Source organism: Calonectris borealis, chromosome 5 (assembly GCF_964195595.1).
Source record: "Calonectris borealis chromosome 5, bCalBor7.hap1.2, whole genome shotgun sequence".
Classification (NCBI taxonomy): Eukaryota; Metazoa; Chordata; class Aves; order Procellariiformes; family Procellariidae; genus Calonectris; species Calonectris borealis.
Genome location: NC_134316.1, coordinates 31,547,817 through 31,569,144, shown reverse-complemented (window position 1 = coordinate 31,569,144; position 21,328 = coordinate 31,547,817). Strand labels below are relative to the sequence as shown.

The following is a 21,328-nucleotide window of genomic DNA, read 5'->3' as shown; positions in this document are numbered from 1 at the left end:
ATGTTGGTCTCTTTGAAAAAATAGAACTACTAAATTCTCTGATATTTCTACTCTTCCATCAAATGTAATTGAACCCAGCCAATGGGGGGGGGGGGGTGTGGAAGGGAGGGGGGAGTGGTGGGACAGACATGACAGAAAGGGGAAGATGACAGAACACTGAACATGTAGTCCCAGACTTAGAAAACCACGATCTAGTTCCTTTCAGTAGTGTCCACTCCACCCGCTTGTCATTTGTCCCCGTTCCCCTGCTGACCTTTCGGCGCAGCTGTGCAGTAAACCAGATCAGGTAACTGACGGAGGAAAAGTTAAATGCATACTTAAGTGCTACACACATAATATTCAGTTCAAAAGAAAAACTAAGTGTTCTGAAAACCCAAACATTTACATACTGAGCAATTATTCTAATCACTATTACATGGAATAATGGAAGAACTGAATTACGTTTGAATCAGATTAAAAGAGTGTCCAGATTAAATATATCCATATATAGTATATATAGTTAAAAAGAAGCTCTGACTTACTGAACTGAAAAGCCTTTGCTGTTGAATCTTTAAATACCAAGAAAAATTGTAAGCAGTAGAGAACACTAAAGGAACCTCAGGGAATGGAATTATCTTTACGAATAACAGAAGATTATAATTTATCTTTTCTAACTTTTTTTCCTCCTTATCTATCTTTATAGTAAATCCAAGTATGAAGATACAAATAACTTGCTTAACAACAATTTTATTTCTAGCCTTTCCCTGGAGGTTTAAAAGATAATTAAAAAAAAAAACAACATAAATTCTTTTAAAAATATAAATCCATAAAATACTATGTAAAAATAGTATTTTACTTCCAAAAGAAAAAAAAAGATTAAATGGCATAATAAAGCATACAAGGGAAACTACAACTATTTGCCACTTGATGGAAATTAAATACAAAATAGATAAAACTGATTCCAATATGAATCTGCAAGCTGTGGTCCCCAATATTACCACCTAAAAAATTGCAAAGAAGGAGTAAATTTAGAATATTTTACTGCACAAAACTACAGTCAGCTATGCAGAAAATGTAAATTTTACTTAATAATGGACACAGCTTTTTTTGCAAACTTTATCCCTTGGAACTGCAGAATCATTCAGGTTGGAAGAGACCTTGGGAGGTCATCTAGTCCAATCTGCTGCTTAAAGCAGGGTCAACACTGAATTCAGATGAATTAGAAAGCTCTAAGTTATAAAACTAAAAGTGCACAGCTCCAAAGAGCTAAGTCAACCACAACATTAAGAGTTTACAGCAGCATCTTTCTGATGACTATGACAACTGTATGCCCCCCTTCTCATAATAATGAGCTGCTAAAAATAATTTTCCAGTGAGGCTTCAGCTGCTATATGTACTTCCTCATTTACACATCAGCTGAAGTCACAAAAAATGTGAATCTGCAACAAAAAGGTTTTGGCCACTTTTTCTTGGCCACTTTTTCTTGTTTCACTGGCAATGCGATAGCATCGCAAATCATCATTTATACTCTTCTTTTCCCATCCTGCTTACTTAGGGGAAGACATAGCAAACTCCTTGTTTCAATAAACAACCTGTGTGATATAAAGTCTTCAATAAAATATTCCCTGTCATATGCTTCAAAACAGAATGCTTCACAGAACAAAGATCAAAAAGAAGAGAGGTCACCTACCCTTATTATGCTGATGTTTCTGTATTTTCCAACACAAAAACTTCAGTGACATTTTACTCTGATAATATAAGAGCTATTTCTGGCTCCTTTAAAATCAGAAAACTATAGAAATTTTCAGGGCACCAACAGCTGAAGAAGACTCTGAAAAAAAAATCTCTCCGTAAAATTAGGAATTAATTTGAAGGATTTTTTTTTTAACAAAAAAAAAAATAATGAAGGAAGAATAAACTTATTTTTCTACATAAACATAATAAGTAAAATTTGATTATGTGTTAAAATGTTTCAAAAAAATCCAAACCAAAAAAAAGTTACGTGAAAGCACCTTGATTTTTCCTGCAAACTGACATATTTTCATGCTGAGACACCCAAAACACAAATTTTTATATCCATGTTCTCATATAACCACAAGAAGAAAGAAAAAAGGTTTCAAAAACATCCAGTAACAGTGTCATTTCAAAGGCTCTATACATAAAAAATTTTATCAACACAAGTAGTGATTCATTTCTTCTTTTCTTGAAAGGGGTAAGATACACTTTGTTGACATTTGCTTTCCACTGACATTTTTGTTACATTTTTCTATCTTACAAGAAAATGCATAAGAAAAGTTGTTCCTTCCACAGTACCTCTCTGTCTGTAGAAATTACTGAAGAAGAATACTAAGAAATTACAAATCAGAAAAATTTAACAATATACTGGAACGAAGGGCAACTTCTTTGTGCCAGAAGAAACAACTGTAGAATTAGCACACAAAATATGAGTAGTCGAACCAAGAATTCATTCACAGAATTCTACCAAGACTTTCATGGTCAGAAGGATACCTAGAAGTATATTTTAGATTCCATAAAAATCTCTCATACAATTTAAAACCAATCCGCAATATACGTTGTAGTTAATACTACTATAATTCATTGTAATCCTTTTTAATTGTTATTTTCAACTAGCAAGTATCTATACTAACAATCATCATATCCTAACATTTTAGAAACCTTCTAAGGATATATTACATAAATATTCATCAACATTTCTGGTTGTATACACACATCTTTGTACTGTAAATTCTAAGATTTATCAAAAATCACTTATTTATAAACTTCTACATATGAAATTCTTAAATATTTACACAGAGTAAATAATTCTGTTAAGATTACTCATAGTCAAAATCCTGCTTTATTCCTATTTAGTCCTCCTCAGTATCAATATGCCATTCAGAAAGGGAAACTAACATGTTAGCGAAGAAAGTGACTTGTTCAGTGGCATCCATGGCCAACAGGAGTCAGAGAAATGATCAAATACACATTTCCCAGATTCAGTATTTTCTGTATCCCTTAATACCAAAGTTTGTAAAGCCAGCACAGCAATGCATTTCAATACACCTGAAGATGCAAACTTCGAAAGGTTAATACTAGTGCTTACGTTTATAATTCTAATACAAAGGATAATTTCCTCAATATAGACAAAATAATGCGTGTGTAGAGAAAGCAAAAGTTCTCTCATAATGCTACGTTCACATACATAAACAATTATTTATACATCTAGAGAAAGAATAAAATACAGATTATTCTAATTTAAAGCTTCATGTATTTTCAAATTTTTGCAGAGCTGGTTGATCATCTAATTCATGAGGACCTGAATGCAAACTTTGGAATCAAATAATAGCATCTGTCTCGGATTAAAAGAAATTGAATAGTTATTAATCTTTATAAATGTATTTGTAATTATCATGAGGTTCAGTCTCAATTTTTTTTAAACTCTTGTCCTATTGTTTATCTGTACTCATATAAGCATAATACCAACATGGCAAGTGACATTCAACATTCATTTTTGATTGAAACATGTTGGGAAAAGAAGGGGGTAACAATCAAGCCACACTAGTGAAGGATTTTTATGCACTTCTTTTCAAATTATGGAAATTAAGCTTTGACTTGCCCGTTGTGAAGCCTCTTTATACAATGATTTTTGTTGTGTTCAGAACCTCCCTCTTGCACTGCTAAATAGAGGGGGAAAATGGTGACATTATTACTCAAAAACTGATTTCTTAACAGAAAAAATATGCTTCCTAAATTAAAGATAAACACTGCAGCTTCACTCATAAGCAATGGATGAGATACACCCCGTACTTTAGTGATACCCATGAAGGAGTTTTTTCCTTCAGATCTTTTCCTGAGGCATCTCCAAATACATTCTAGCAAGTTTTTACATATTGATTATTTACCTCTCAAATAAGGAAGCAGACACTTGCTGACCTTTTAAACTGACCATATGAAGTTTTTTGTTCTTAGGTCATCTTTGAACAAACAGGTCTGATTTTCAGTAGCTTTGAAAGTTTAGAAATTCTTGTTTTGCACTTTAGTCTTCAAAGGAGATTTCATTCTTATTCTCTTATCTAGGTTACACCCAAAAAAAGTGAAACTTGCCTAACCGTCAGTAAAACTGCCACAAATTTCTTTTTCCTTTTGTAACAACATAAAGCACTTACTTCTGGGTAAACCAAGATATTTAACAAAATTATGTGACCACAGTATGAAACAATATGCAAGCCATACAGTAGTTTGAATGTTACCAAAATGTGGTTAATATTCTTAAATTTAAGCATACAATTGCACATACAATTATGCAAAATCTGTGCATGCACAGCATGTTAAGATACGCTGAACAATCAGCAGCCAAATTTTAGCTTAGATTCTATGCCCTTAGTTTACTCAATGGCTATCTATCAGTGCAGGATATTAACTCTAGATGCCTAAATTACATAGTGTGACCATTTGATAAGAGTCTGTTAAGAAGCATAGGAAAAGTGAGCTAAGGGGGAAGGGAAAACAAGAAGTAATACAACAAACACTAACTTTAGCTTTGCCTTAACTTGGCCTTCCCTCTAAGCCCTAATAGCAAGCTGGGGTCTAAATAATGCATCATTTTTCCTGTAGAACATCTCTAACATGCCCATGTCCTCACTGTGAAGACCGATAAATCAAGCACGTCCTCATCAATTCACTTCTCAAGCAGTATATGGTCTTCCCTCCTTGAAAAATTACTCATTGTTCCACTTAAAACAATCTTTGCAGCAGATGGGTGTATTATTTCATTTTATCATTCCTTCCTTCCATCTCTGCACAGACCGACCCTTCACCATTCCATGAGGATAGATTACTCAGCAGACCCCACCCCTACATAACAATTTTTTATTTCTAATCCGTAAGATTTGAGGTCTTTATTTCATATTGAAAGGGCTGGTGGTTTTTACTAACCATTTTTGCTAAACACAGGTTTCCATGAGGAACTTTAATGCTTTTGCCCACAACCTAAGATGGATTTCTCATAGGGTTTTCTTCAAAGACATTGCTGATAAATTGCTGGTTTTAATGCTGAGATATTATTCCACGTGGTTTAAGATATGGCGTAATAACCAGCTGCCCAGCACACCTTGACTGCAAAGTATTGAAGGCAGGGACTTCTTTTCTGTACACAACATAGCATATAATAAGGCTCTATCATAACACAGGCTGCTTAATATCTATTAGGCACTAATGCAATAAACGTACACACATAAGCATAAGGATTTAAAAGCACTGTTAGAAATAGTTTTTCCAGCTGTTTTCTACTTCGTCTTTTGTAGGTATATGTAACTATCAGATATAACTTCTCTTTTTGCGCTACGGTCCCCTCTTTAAATACACTAGGTGATCTCATACAAAGCATCATGGTGACTACTTCAATGTGCCACCTTACAGCTATATTCTCAAAGATACAGCTAATGTCTTTTACATGCATACTACCATCAAGATTTATGATTTTAATGTTTTTTTTCCAATCAGAGACAAACAAGAGGCTACAGATACAATACAAAGCATGATGGAAAAAACATGGATTGATTAAAGCCATATATAGGTTGTGTCAACACCTGAACTAATTTTAGCTGTGTCTTACAGGGGAATGCCGCTACTTTAACTTGAATATTAGTTTACTTATTGATCATGCCGAACTGCATACTCTGAGAATCACAGAAACATCGGAACCTCTGGAAGTTATACAGTCTGACTCTTCACTTACAGCCCGCCTATCTCCAACACAAGGTTTTGTTTACCCAAGTCCAAAAACAAAGGATGAAATTTCCACCAACTTTCTGGGTACCTGTTACAGTACTGCACTACTCTCCTAGCAAAGAAGTTTTTCCTAATGTTCAATCTGAATCTCTTTCAAACCCTAATTTGCAGTTATTGCTCTTTGTTTCACCCTCTGTCACCAGCTAGAAGGGTTTAGCTCCATCACCTTTGTAACTCCCCTTAAAGAACTTAGTTCACATCACGAACGCATTCAGCACAAGAATACAGCTCAGAACCTCCTCGGTTTGTGACAGTTGCCAAATAAAAGAAATCAAATGGAAGGAAGAAAGAGGAGGTTTACATTGGATGATCATTTAACCTAGATTAAGAACTGAAAGCCAAAACATTGGCATTTGTTTGTAGGTTTGAAAATCTGTCATTCTCCAGGTCAAGTTCAGATGGCATGAAAACAAAACGCATGACCATAAACACAGGCTGAAGATAGACTAGAGGTATGTTTCTAGATGTAGAGCACAAATATTTATTTTCCAAATTCTTTGATTTTACCCTATTTTCTGTCTAACAATCTGTTAGCTGGTTACCTGAACTCTTTCTGCTACAATGACTTATCAAGCTTCTTGTGACAAACAGGCCCGGAGACATACTGTTATATGAGAAGGATAAACATACAGACAGTGAAGTTTAATTTTCCTTGGAAAATGAGGATAAAAACACAGAGTCTAGAATCAAGAGATCCTCTCCCTTTATCTAATCCTCCCGCCCCCACACAAACACACACAGAGACTCTAACCAGATTGTTTCAGTTTTCACTCCACTTTTTTTTTTTCCTTGAATTTTTTGTGTAGGACAGCCAACTCTTTGGGAAAAAACACAGTGAAAACTGTGTGGGTTTGGAACTGGACAGACTCCTACTCATATTCTACATATTTTGCTGCATCCCTTCTTTTTAGAGGTAAGTATAATAAATGTACAAGAACAAATGCATAAGTTCACAAATATTGCAAGTATCTGAAAGGTTGCATTTTATGATTTTAGTGTACAATTTTCCCACTTTCCTAGATGTAGTTGATTTTGGGTGGCAATATGAAATCCTCAGACAGATAAGATCAACACTTACAACATCAGCACACCTAGAGTCACGTCATGTAAACAGACAGCAAACCTGTAATGCAACCCTTTAAAGCTGATGCAGAGGGGGACCGAACTCCAGAGCAAAATGTGGCTGAAAACAGTGTGGGTAACTCATATTGTCATCCTTATCCTTCACCCCATCCCACGGATCAAAACCACAATTTAAAAAGTTTAAATCACATAAACAACCCTTTGTGGCCCAAGGGTCTATGGGGCTTTCAAGACTGTTTCAGTCTGAATACAGATCCTAGCCCAGCATCCTTACATTACATAAGGACATACATTACATAACTTATGGTGCTGCAAAGAGGGAGCCCATGGTATACTTTACCATTATGGTCCACATACATTAGTAGTTTCTATTTTTATGTAAAAGGATTTCTCAGGTGGTAGGAAAAAGATAAGGCAATATGAAAGTTGCTGGTTTTAAGGACAAGCATCTTTTAGGCAAATTGCCTTCTAGCCAGAATGTTGCTCCCAGTCCCAGCTGTGTCTCGTTTGCGCTTTTGCAACTGACAAGATGCTAACAAAAACTATTTCTAACACTTAAAAAATATATATCTTTCTCAAGGTTGACTTTTTTTTTTAGATAACTTGAAGAGAGAAGAAACAGAACATGCTTTCAGACTGCACGGGACATGTTCAGATATGGTTCTTTTAAAGCTTACGAGATAGAGGTTTAGAGCTGGCAACTGTAGCCACGGTTTGCAGCTTCTCTTCATATACCTTTGTATACCTTGTGCTTAAAATTACATTGGAAAGACTTTTTTATGCCGACCACTAATAAAAGCCTCTAAATGCCTCTTTTCTTCTCTAAGGAAACAGCAAGATCCGGATTAGATTAAGTACATTCGTGTTTCTTACTTTTTAAAAAAAAGAATAAAATTTGATAAATTTTGATCAAAATAACAAACTATGTTCTAGCTTTAATGTTATAATACTGTTTCTGAGCTGATTCTGACTGCAGAAGAGGCACACACAGCAGACTATGGCTATCTAAAAGAGACAATCACAATACCGTTATACATTTTGCATGGTGGGAGAAGTGAAAGTTTACCTCTTGACCAAGTTTTCCTCAGCTGAAGAAGAAAACGGAATTACAAGGAACAGGCAAAAGGAACCCACAAATACATGGAGGAAGAGAAAGTAAAAGACAGCGATGTATACTGAAATTTATGTCTAACTTTATGTCTATGCATATATCATTGTAATATGTCCACACTATTACCTCTACATTATAGCGTGATACACTACACTACCTTTCTAGCCTTCGCATGTTGTTCCAGCAGATAAAACTAGAAGTGGATTTAGAAAGCAAAAATCTGCTTCGTGAAGTAGCTGACTTGAAGTGCATAGTTCAACTTTTTATACTTGAAAAGTTCAAAGACATATATGTGCAAGTTATTTTAATCTTATACACAGTTTTTGAGTGACATCAATTCTGTCATCATCTTAGACTGTTACATGGATAGAAACATTTAAAAGGAAAGAAAAGTCCCAAAAAACAACAGATCATTTAGCAGTACTGAAAGTCTTGTATGAGGAAGAAGGAAGTTGAAAGCCTGTGAAAGAAATCTGGTTTGATCTGCAAAATCGTGGACATTCACAGGGATGCCACAGGCCAGGAGAAAGTAAACAAAGGTGATGTCTGGGCAGGGTACTGAGAAGTTCATGCTGGGCATCCAAGCTTACCCCAGGTGAGGGCCCCACCAGCCAAGCATAGAAGGGCATTGCTTTAAAAGTCTCCTCTCACAAAGTGGTAAAGCACAATGAACATAGCATGTATGGAAAGAAAATCACTGTCAAAGATGGAGTAAAAGAAATGTCAACAAAATGGGGATTTTATTTTTTTTTTATTCTCATATAACCCACATTTTTCTGGAGTTAATGAGACGTGATAACAAAATTCAGGTAGCCTTTCTAGCAGAACCTCTATGATCAACCCTGTGTAAGAGACACTGAAGTCTGACACTGAAAAATTAAACAAGTATTTTACTGGAACACACCCTAAAGCAGATTTCAAATCTATCTCAAAAGTGACAACTTGACATTATTCAAGAAGCATATAGTAGCTCCAGAAGACAATTTGAAAAAGAAGTCCTCCTCCAAGTAGCAAAAGCCAAATACAAGTCAACTGCTAGCCCTGACTAAAGAGGCATATAAAGCAACACTATCGTATGGGGAGGATGAATCAAAGATTTCTAGAGAACAGATCAACCTGTGGCACATGCTTCTGTATATAGAGGCAGAAGCAAAACATTTCCCAGCAGGTGCAGAACATTTAGAAATCTGCACCAGGCAGCTAAAATGAATTCACCCACACTTTGGATAAAGACTTGGGAGAGAGATTTAATTTATATACTTAATTGCATTTGTATAACTGCAGCCATATTACATAACGTCAACGTAAATCTGCCTGATGTCAACCAGAGGGCAAAGTAAAGAAGTTAGTGATGGCCTACAGCATTGTACAAAACTAATTTAAAAAACCTACAAACAATACATGTGCTTATCACAGGTTACTTGAGACAGACAACACTTGGTCTCACTGTACTTGATTTGCCTTTATCATTTGTGATTTCTAATTTCACATAGCCATTATCTTAAAAATTCCACAGATGTCCTTAAAATAATTGCTAGCAGAGTCACTAAAAAAAAAACAAACATACATTTGGCAAAAGTTTTTAATCTAAATAGTTTCATATACAAAATACAGTAAAAATAAGAAACTTAAGTAACAATATGCAGACTTCAAGAAGTGTGCTTGTTTCCTTGCAGGTAACCACAGCGTAACACACATGGTAACCATACAGACAGATTTCTCCGAACACATTAAAAAAAAAAGGAAAAAAATCTAGATAAGAAGAGCAAATAGTTTTGGATGTTTGTGAGGGATTTCCAGAAATCATGGGAAAATACCTGTGGACAAAGTCTGCACAAATCCATACAGGGATTTCACACATACTGGGTGTTTCACACATAATCCACAGCACAGATCACCTGCGTACAAGCAGGAAACCACCGCACCTTCAGGATACGCTGGGCTTACTGTGCATTCTCAGGTCATCCGTGGGGTTTATGCCCAGTAAGTCTTGTATGGGACAGACAGTCAGGCCTCGGGTATTTCAAGTTCACTGAGCACATGTCATACGATGTCCCCATGTACACTTTTGTCTGGGAAATGTTGCAACTTCATTAATAAATTCCATCCTTTCTCTGGCAACACAGCTTCATCTCAACGGCAGTGAGAGAAGCATCTTGTATGCTTATTCATCTTCTACTTTTTAAAATCATTATGGAAATGATATATTTCCTGGGGGAACCATCAGTAGGACTAACACAAGATCAGCACAAGACTCCTTTTATAATTCCTTTAAAAATTAAAATGTCAACTGCTTTGCAAGCCTGTCCTCTATCCAAAGCTCCATCTTATTTCTTATTCTGTAAGAATTCATTTGATAGCCTTTAATCTTTGGCAAGGAATTTCTCAAATGCTCTAGATAAGTTTGTGGCATTAGACCAATTTTCCTCATCTGGATCACTGACAGGATAGATAACAAAGTTAGCATTTCTTAAAAACCCCGCAGTTTCTTTAAACAAATTCAGACTGATTCCCTTTCATCAAAGTTATGCTTTTCCTAGTGTTTTCTCACACATGCTCCGAAAGTAATTTTAACTAATCTACAAACTACTGTTACATACACTGACTTACAGTTTCCAGGGTGGAGAATAATAAATGTAATGTCAATAGAAGATTAAACGGTAAACATCGAAAGTCTCACCTGAGTTTATAAGAGTGAGATTATTAGAAAAGTACTTTCACTTTGGAATATGTTTATATGCATAATGACAAGGCACCTCGCATTCCTCAAATGAAATTTAACAACTTGGTGTTTTGACAACACAGGCAGAAGGACGCATTCCATGCAGAGAAAGACTTATTTTAGGGAAGAAAGTTTAACATTTTATTACCAGTGTACACCAGTTCAAGACTCCATGAGAATGTAACTTGAACAGATAAACAGCAAATCTGTACTAATTTTTCCGAGCATATGAAGACTGTGACTACAGCCAAAAATGTAGTGAATATATGAAATGCCTCCATCCGTGTGTTTGTTTGAAGGTATACGAGTTTTGGTCAGCGTGGTAAAAACCTGCCACAGTTTCTCTGTTTATCCTGAGGCTAAAAAAATCTTTCTTTCTAGTATAGTATTTACCCTGAGTCCCTATCCCACTCCAGAGGAAATGATTTCATTACCACCAGGCTCTTGTTTATTTTAGGAGAGTTTGTAGATTTTGGGGGAAGGAAAAAAAAAAACACCAAAAAAACCCAAACATCATCCATATAAACAAACCCCATATGTTTTCCGTGGCTGCTTGAAACCCTTACAGAAAAGGCTAAGCATATTTTCATGTCAACCTTTAGAAAAGCTCCTTTCTTCTCTCAGACCACAGGTTTAGAGAGTCCAGCCTCAGAAAACAAAACTAAGCTTATTTTTGTTTTCCTATTTTATTTACTTAAGAATAAGTTAGATTTCCCATACCAAGAACAACCAGAAGCACAAGTGGATGCATACCTGTTCCTGAACATGTTTGGTTCAATTCTCAGGGATGGATTAGGTACAAGAATATTTTAAAAAGGCTCTTGGTTTGATTTGCAACAATTTTCCTAATTTAACACTGAATACTTTACATAAAGATGAATCTGGGCACAGTATTCCAGCTGCAGTATGCGACTTGAACCACCTTTTTATTACTTTTCTTTTTGTCCTTTCCCCTTCCTGAAATGGCCTACTTTCTGTTTATTACCTTTTTTTCCTACTGCGAAATTTCAGAATTATCCAAACCAGTGAACCATCTACAACACTACTTTTGTAAATCAGTCTGAATTACATACAGCCTATGCAGACCAAATTTTGTGTCTTGTTTTTGTTGCCTGTGTTTCCTATGCCTTGCAACTTCTCTGCCTTCAAATGCTGAAGGCCCAGCCAACATCTGATCTTAACGGTGGACCTAAGGGCTAGTTTATAAAACTCCCATTCTCAAGTCAAATAATGTTGCATCATATACCTACTTGAGAACTCAAAGGTTTCAAAACTTGGCAATGCCACTACAGTAGCCCAACACATCGTATGTGAGGTATAATGATGACAAAGAATTTCAACAAACAGAAAATATAAACAATAACTAGTTTCCCCTTGTATTAAAATTGTATGAATTTGTGTAAAAATTTGTATAAAGATTCCTTCCTTTGTCTTTTACTAGTAAAAAGAAAGTCTGTGGTAACATGATCATTCCAGACAATTAAAAATATGCCACGTTCCTACTTAGTGTGCTTCGCATTACACTTTTGCCCTAGAGAACTGGTTCTACTGTGTGCAGCTAACCCAAAAAGAGCTGTAATTCAAACTATTTATCTTCAGAAAATAAAGATTGTATTTTACAATATCCTCCCACCATTCTTTGGGGGAAGTCAGCCTAGAAGTCAAACACTGACACACATTTTGCAGTTGATCCTCATTTCTTGTCAACCACATCATTATTTAAATGCTAAAACTCCATTTCAACTGAAGAAAAAATAACCCCACATGAACAAGTCTCAAGGTTTTCATGCCACTGGTTCTAAGACAGACAAACAAGACACACAAACTCAAAGGAATCAAATTTCTTTGTCTTCAGAGCAGTTCTTAACAGATTTAAATGTGTTTGAATTTATGCCTGAAACTGGTACATACCATTTCATCTTCAGATTTGTTAAGAAAATTTCCATACAACTAATTCCTGAAAGAATGCCTTTCATGGACAACGGAGAAAAAGACACGCTTTGTTCATTCCATTTTTCACATCATATACATTAGACTATTAATGTAATTATACCCTCTACCAAAATTAGAAAAACTAACCTTTGCACTTCAGATGCTGTTTAAATATATGCAAATACATGTTTATATCTAAATATAAACTTCTAAATTATACATAGCAATAACAGTTTTATAGATATGTATGCACATGTATATTATGTATTATTTATACATAAAACAACTATATAAAGATATAGAGATATGGTGGTTTTACACATATATACACACATGCATACATAAATACATATATACACACACATCCCTTCTACATTAATATCCTACTCAGGCCTATATATGCCCCACTCTGCACACTTTGAGAAGCTTACTCCAATGTAACATAAATTTTGAGCAGCACTAAATTAAGTTGGTGTATAAATCTGTGCAGAATAAGGGTCATAAATATATTGACTCAGGTATACCTACATTACCATGGAAGAGGCTCTCTATAAACAGATCATCTGACACTGAAGAGAATTCGGCACAATCCTAAAAATAAAATTGTGTACAAGAGGACTGCTTAAATGTTTAGTAGCACACCACAGAGACAGAATTGATTTTAGCAGCCTAACATGACAGCCAAGGAGAAAAACAAAGTCACATTTTCTCATCCTTATATACTGCAGAGTGGAGGAGGTAAAGGCCACCACCTGAAAAGGGAGGGAAAAAACAAACAAACAAGCAAACAAAAAACCAAAGCCTATCTTTCTTCCAGTTTTCCCTTTCTTTGAGCCACTTCCTTCTCAACAGCCTTGGAAAAGCAGACATTTGGGCTCTGAGAAACTGTGACTAGGAGAAAGTTCCTCATTCAAGCGCGCTCCGTAGAGAAGCAGCTAAATGACTCTCTCTCTTATGTAGCCAGAAAACTGCAACAAATTAAAGTGTTCAAAATTTTTATGTCAGTACTTACTCAAATAAGTCTGACTCTTTGAGCACAAGCCAACGCATTTAGTTTTCTTTACACAATGGTACATTGTTAGGAAATTAGGATTAGACTCAAATTCATAGTAAACCCATAAAATTAATAAACTACTCAAGCACAAAAATATAAACAACGCATGCAACAATCTTAACGTTTCCATTATTTCTAGCAGAATAACTTACAAATGGTGAACTATTAAAAGTATTTACGTTGTTTGTGACCAAGTAACAAGTTTTGGCCTAGCTTTGAAAGCAAATATGGTAATGTTAAACAAAAGGGTACGCCTTTCTTCAGAATTGAACTTAATAAAGCAGGTAACCATTTCTTAAACTAAGAAAAAATACAAAATTTAGAAGTGAAGATGCATATTTCATACATTTTTGAAAACACTTCATTAGTTGCTCATCAAGAAAAAGGAAATTCCGCTATTTAGTGAAGTTCAGACAGATGGGATCTACAAATAGACGTAAGGCAAAGCTATCAACCTTTAAAAAAAAAAAAAAATCCCTGCCTGAAATTATTTTACCTCAGTAAAAACAAGGGGGAAAAAATCCCAACTTTTTCCATTACAACCATCCTGAATATCTAGTCTTTTTTTTTTTTATCCTTTGCAATCACAACGATACTTTTATGTGGGTCTTACACACAACAAACACCGATAAAGTAAAACTTTTCGTATAGAACACGGTTGTTAAAACACAGAAATCGGAAAAGGCACAGGACAGCGGAGGTTCAGACGCAAGCGAGGTGGATTTTAGCGCGTTGCGCGAATTTTACCAGACTCCCGTTGAACTGTGCCTAGCGATGCTACCGTTTCAGAGGAGCAGCAGTGAGCGGTGCCACCCCTGCAGGCGGTGCCACCTTTGCTCCCCGGGGCCATCGCAGCAGCCGCCCGGCGCTCCCCACCCTCCCGCCGAGGGACCCACCACCGCCCGCAGCAGCTGCCAGCAGGGGCTGACTCAGTCCCCTCCTGCGCCGCGGCCACCTGCCAGCTCCCGGGACTGCACCCAGCGCCAGCCTGCACCGTAGACCCCGCTCCCCCGGCGCGGCGCCCACCCCCGCGGCCTGGTACCGTTCCAGGGCGGGCAGGACCGGGGGCGTCGCGGCGGCCGCCGGCTCACGGCTCCGCCGCGCTGCCCGGCACCGGGGACGGCGCGCGAAGCGCTGCGCGCCGCTTTGAATCCTGGGCTCTCGGGGCTGGTTTTTCCTTGTTGCTGTTTGCTTTTTTTTTTTTAGTGGAAAGTTTCCTCTCCCAGCAGAGGCCGGGGCAACGCGCAAACTGCCCCAGGGCGCCGCGCTGCCATCGCAGCTGACAGGTTTCTACCTCCCCCCCTCCTTCCGCAGCATTAAAAGCAGGCAGATAGATCCGGCTGGGGTTTGTTTTTAATAACAGTTATTAGTGCAGCTAATTGCATCCATTGCCAACAAAGTAAAAGTCAAGCTCGCATGCGAGCATCCCGCACGGAGCCTCCTCGGCACCGGGGCCCGGGGTGGCAGAGGAAGAGCGGGGGGCTGGGGTGAGGGAAGCGGGGCCGGCGGCCGAGGAGGAGAGGCGCAGGAAAGTTGCGATCGCCCTCGTTAGCCCCGGAGCCGAGCCGCCGGGAGGCCGGGGAGAGGAAAGTTCACAGCCACCAACAGCGCCCGCGGGCAGCGGGTCCGGGGGGCGGCGGGAGGGAGCTCGGCTGAGGGGTTTTTCTTCTTACCTTCTGGTCGACGATGGAGCAAGCCATTTCCCGGACGTGGGCGAGGCTGAAGTCCCCCGAGGAGTCCTGCAGCAGCAGCACCGGCTCCCGGCTCAGCCCGATCTGGAGGTGGAAGGCGACGCCGCCGCCGGCAGCAGCCCCCGGCGGCGGCAGCGGGCTGGGCGGCCGGATCAGCGGAGGGGCGCTCATCGAAAACTTCCCGCCGGAGCCGCCGCCGGAGCCGAGGGGTCAGGGACGGAGGGCGAGAGGCGGGCGCCGCGGCGAAAAGTTTGCGGCCGCCCCGGAGGCGCCGGGCGAGTTCCCCCGCGAAGTTTCAGGGAAGTCCCGCCGAGCTCCTCCCGGGTGAAAATGGCGAGGGGGGGGCGGAGGACCGGGGAGGATGCAGACAGGAAAAGGCGGCGAGAGAGACGCGCAGGGCGAGGGGGGAGCCCGGCCCAGCGCCGCCGAGGTGGTGCCGCCGCTCCGGCTGTTGGCGCTGTGCGGGGGCGGGACGGGCCGCGCCCTCCGCCGGGACGGGCCCGCCGCCCAGCTGGGCCGGGCCGCGCCGCGCCGCTCCGCCACCAAACGGCGGCCGCGTCCCGACAGGCGGCGGGGGACGACCTCAGCGCCGCGGGGCCAGCTGGTTCTTCTGCGGCGGGGCTTCGCCTCAGCCGCCTCGGGTGTCCCCACCCGGCCCGGTCAGTGGGCTGCGGCGCTGGGGAGCGGAGAGCCTCCCCTTCCCCATCACCTCCGTTGGGCAGTACCTCAAAGCCGCCGTCACCCCGCCTCGCCCGGTCCTCTGCGCCCTCCCGGGCCGCAGGTGGAGGCAGAGCCTGAGGAGAGTCGGGGTTTTGCCTCGCTGGCCGGCAGCACGGTGGTCTCTCCCGGGCAGGATGGCGGCCGCGGCTCCCGAGGACGGAAAGAAGTGCCAGGGGAGCGGGAGCGGGAGCCCCGGCCTGTCCCCGGCTCTTCTGCCTGGCCTCGGCCAGCCGCCGAGCCGCCTCCTCCAGCAGCCCCGTAGGTTTTGGGGAAGAAACAAGGGACAGCTGGCACCCATCTCTTCTCTAAACCAGCTTCAGGTAGTCCCTGCTAAGGAGGAGCTCCCTGCCACCGAAAACCAGGATGAGTTACTCTTCCCAGCTCCCACGATCGGAGCAAGCCCCATCCGTTTGCATGAGCAGCACCGATGGCAGGCAACGTTTAGTCCAACAAGTCCATCGCTAATCTCCACTTGGAAATTTGTGAAGGAAATGGAAATGTGAACTTTAAATATTTTAGGTACTAATGGAGAAACTCTTAAGCTGTAAGGGTGGCAGTACTAAATCTATGTTTGCAAGTACAGTGGTTAATCAAATTTACAACCTGTTTCTCTACAAACTGCTTTTTGCACCAAATATACAGCTGCAGCATTGTTTCATTTTGATCAGCTGTCTTACTAGGACCCATTTTGCTATTGTTAGCTTGTTGCCCACCTGGGATTTGCACACACACGCAGCACCTTACTCTCTATATGATTTTCGAATCTGTTTATTCTTTGGTGAATTTTCTTTTGAAATTGTTGCATTTTAATCTTCTGCATCTTCTACAGACTACCAAATCTGCTGAAAATGTCAGCACTGTAGAATGAGATGATTACTAGTCCCACTTAGCAGACTTTTTCATATCACATGGGAAGTAATCATCGTCTTCAACCGTATTCTTTGGCTTTGCTGTTGGAAATCATACTTCATTTTGCTGTTGTGTGCAGTATTTCCTTAGGAATGAATCAGTTTCAGTACAGTAGTGTACCCTGGCTATGCTGGTTAGCGTTGTGACAGGCTGTTTCCCAACAGCTCCCCATATACTAGACATTTTGGTGCTTGATATTTTGGAGCATGTACGTTTATACTCCGAGGTCAAAGCCTGCTGAGGCATTATAACTAATGCAAGCTTCCCATGATCCTGTGGCCCAGTCAGCTATTCTATACAGGAGTCAGCACAGGAGGACTTTGAGGTCCCTGTGTGAGTTTGTCGCAGAAAGGGCATGTGAGGTTCAGGTGCCATCCCTGAACGGCTGTCATAAGTTCAAATGCAAATGCAAGGCCACAGCCACATCAGGTAGCTGGTGGTAGTTTTTTCCTGAGCTCTCTGGTCCCTACTTCTCCCCCATTGAAAGAAGCATACTAGAAGATCTTGAAGCTTTGCTTCGTTGTTCAGGTGATCTTTGAAGGCAGTAAAGTGTCGTAAGTGTCATCAGCTACTCTCAGAGTGCTTCTTCTCTACAGCTTACTGTGGCTCTGATGACAAGAGGTGGTGAGTTATCCCCTCTCTCCTGCTCTTGCCATGTTTAATTGTAGGGTCACATAATTGAGCATTTCACAACGTGAGTCACATGATGGCATTTGCTTTCAAGGGAAAGAGTAGAAAAATGACAGGTGTATATGACCTTAGCTACTATACCCTGTGTTAAAGCTCTTCTGCAACTCTTAAAATAGCCAAAGAGAAGTAGCAGTAGAAAAGCTGAGAATTATATATCATTGGTTTTCTCATCTGTGTGAAATCTAGCGCTATAGCTCATAGGTTGTGACTCACCCACAGATCCACATCCTCTGTGCCGACATGGGCACAAGTTTTTCTTCAAAGATTACAGTATTTTTAAAAAGTTGTAGGTTGCTGAGCCATTTGATTAGTGTATTGGCCATGTTGAACACACCTTTGTAATTGGAATAGATGAGGACAGGACTTCTTCAACGCTGTGTCAGCCAGTCATATACAAATGCTATTTATAAAAGGATTCAGTGAAATCACATGATGTGATCCTGAGGACAACCTGGCCTGTTGTACTGACTGAAATGTCATCTATTTCATGATCATTCCAGATGGGAGAGTTATTGCGCTGATGCCAGGGAGGGGGAAGAACTGTCCACAGCAGTCTGTTCTCTTTCCTGTGACCTGATACAGTGTGCATGCCTGGTTGAGGCAATCTGTACATGCACAATTGGAAAGACCTCTGGAAGTTTAGGTTTCACTGCACCTGTACAGATCAATTAAGCAGTACCTGAACTGCCAGATGAACTTGCAGGGAAAAAAATGAATTTGCCGCACATGGCTACACAGTTTATGCATCTAGCTATGTACAGGAAGAGGGCAGTCCGCCGAGGATGGCACGGTTACATCACATTATGCAAACCTTTCCCAGCTGCCCGCAAGGTGTAGTTGCTGCAATGTTACTTCTAATTACTCTGTATCATTACAGTATGAAGGGTGAATAGTGGTCTGTGTATGTTCTCATGTATTGTATACTTGACCCTCCACTGAAACTGTTAGCTTTCTTCTTTTCTTTTAGCTTACCACATTGCATAGACAGAATTCTGTTCTATTCATTGGGAATAAGAATCATCCCCTTCATTAAGTTTTTATTGCTTTCTGCTTTTCTCCATCTGTGATGTAACTGGTCCTTTTTGAACAGTCAGCTATCCATTTATCTTTCTGCTCTTTAACACAAGTAATTGTATGGTGCATGTTTTAATTTAAAAAAAAAGTAAGATCAAACACCTGGGAAAGAATAATGCAGGATATGCCTAAACAATGGAGAATATTCTATAGGGCAGTTTTTTTGACATAGATGGTGTTAGTTTTTAGGTCAAAGTTGTTGACCTGAAATTTAGTTCTGATATGTTTACCTAGAGAGTTGAACACACGTGATTACAATGAGATGATTACTAGTGGTTTTGTGAGACAGATAGTGGAATATCATATCCAGTTCTGGGATCAATATTTTGAAAAATAGGTTGCTTGGCAGTATACTCAATAGTATAGTGTATCTTGGCAAGGAGAAAATAATAGGACTAAAGCAGAAAAGAAATAAGAAGCATCAATCTCTGGAAGCTAGATAGAAAGTGAGACTGGAAATAGAGCTCAAATTTTAACCATAAGAATGATTAGTCATTAGAATGAATAAACAAAGAAAGTGACAGGTAACCTTTTCTAATGTTTTCAAATTCAGACTGAGAGTTTATTCACACACAGCTTTTGGACTCAATACAGTGGTAACTTCTTTGTTTCCCAAGGTCACAGTGGAAGATAACGGACTTTGTCTGTTAGTTGTATTTTTAATGGGATCCAAAAAAGGCAGGCAGATCTTGTTGTCTGTGATAGCACACACAAATTCAAGGTTGTAAAGGTAGTCATCTTTCTTTCTCCCTTGAAAGAAGTGTATCTTTTCTGCCTCAGAAGGAAGGCATCATCTGTCCATGAAGAAAGTGAGTTGGCATAAACCATTTGTTCCTTAGGTCACTTCCACTTGTTCACCTCTGCTGGACTCCATAGGTTGTTCCATGCAGAGCAGGAGCCTGTGGAAAAGGGTCTTCTCCAAGCCACTGCTGAAGACAACAACGGCTTTTCATCCTTGAAAATTTACCTCCTCAACCAACCTGCAACAACAGATCAAATGTAAAAGTAGGCAAAGACACTGTTTGTTGCTGAATCAGGCCAATACCCATTTTTGCTTTCTACCACTAAAATTTTTCTGTTTCCCTCATCTCACACGCTCCTGAACCTCACACACCTCCTGGCTTACCGCTTTGATCAGGCATCCAATGCTATTTTTTCAAACAGTCCAGCTTCTTGGCGTATTGACTTGCATCCAGAGCACGGTCCATTATAAGCTCCAGATCTCTTCCTGCTAAGTAATTATTTTGTTCCTCTTTCTGTATATCTGAAGTTGATTATTCCTGCGCAAGCATTCTTCATTACACATATCTGTATAGAAACTCCTCCTATTTTTCCAGGCTGTTACACCAATTTGTTGAGATCATTTGAATTTGAACCACAAATACTTCCATGGCATTTGCAGTCCATCTCCTTTTTGTATAATCCACAAGTTTAAAAGGAATAGTCATTATTCAGGTCCTTAGTAAAGAATTGAATAAAACAAGATGAAGTACAGAATCCCGTGGAATTCCATCACACCCATACTCTTTGGGTGCTATTACCCAACTAGTTTTGTGTCAACTTTATAATATTTTCTTCCCAGCCTGATTTGCTCTGTTTGCTCAGAAGAATGGTTTATGAGACTGTGTCAAAAAACTCATCAGTCAAAATACATCACACCTATTGCTTATGCTCTGTAATAGGAGGAAATTGGATTAGTTTGGCATGATTTGTCTTTTACAAATCAGTGCTGGCCTGATACTGATTGCTCTGTTGTGTCCCAGTGTTTACATTTTTTTTATTGTTTTAGACTACTTTCACATATCAGTAATACCGTAAATACTTTTTTTCTACTCTGAATCTTCCAGTATCAAACCCATCCACTAATCTTCAAAGGTAAGTATTTATCATTTTGTGATTCCTTCAGTGAGATATTTAAATAACCTGATATTCTAGGTTTATCAGACACTATGTGAAAAATTATCTAAACATGCTATAACTTCTTTGACCCCCTACTAGGTTTATTTTTTGATTGTTACTAATAATGTTACTGTGTTAGCCACTTGCTTGGAAAAAAGGCATTATGGATGACAGCATTATCCAATATATCTTTTCTGTTCGCAGTGGATCAATATTTCCAGAAGTTACTTTTCATTATATTATGATCTGCGAAATGCAGATAGTGTATTGTCTATTCCAACTAACAAACTTGAGCAGAAACCTCAAATTTTACAAGGAGTAGCTTTCGCGTCTAGGTGTAGTTTACATATTCTTTATATAGACTTAGATTTTAACACTGAACTTTCAGCCAAATCTGTTTATGTTAAGAATATGTGAACTTTTCCTGTTTCTACAGTTGAGTACAGACTGTGGTATTCTTACTAAGCAGCAAAACATACTTTGTTAAAGACAGGTCTGCAAAAGTGAAACCATTTTTCCTTTCTGCTGTTTTCAGATGCTGAAATGATGTTAAAGTGGACTGCATGCTCCCGTAACTTCTCTCTTGAAGCAGACACCGGTGGGGAGGAAGTTCTTTGATTCAAAAGCAGAGCATTGAAAAAAAAAATTAACCAAGGAAGAGAGAGAAAAACAGA

General features: G+C 39.6%; 1 protein-coding gene across 2 annotated transcripts in view; it reads right to left on the bottom strand.

The window, feature by feature from the left end:
- PRKD1 (protein kinase D1) overlaps positions 1 to 15,815 on the bottom strand; it is a 149,098-nt gene extending 133,283 nt beyond the window's left edge. Inside the window, exon 1 of one of the 2 annotated variants that reach the window (XM_075151749.1) lies at positions 15,345 to 15,815. In XM_075151749.1, coding sequence (XP_075007850.1) covers positions 15,345 to 15,533 — 189 coding nt within the window. In that variant the 5' untranslated portion in view covers positions 15,534 to 15,815. The remainder of the gene's footprint in view (positions 1 to 15,344) is intronic. The other variant, XM_075151748.1, reaches the window with a different exon arrangement.
- Between the last annotated feature and the right edge of the window lie 5,513 nt (positions 15,816 to 21,328).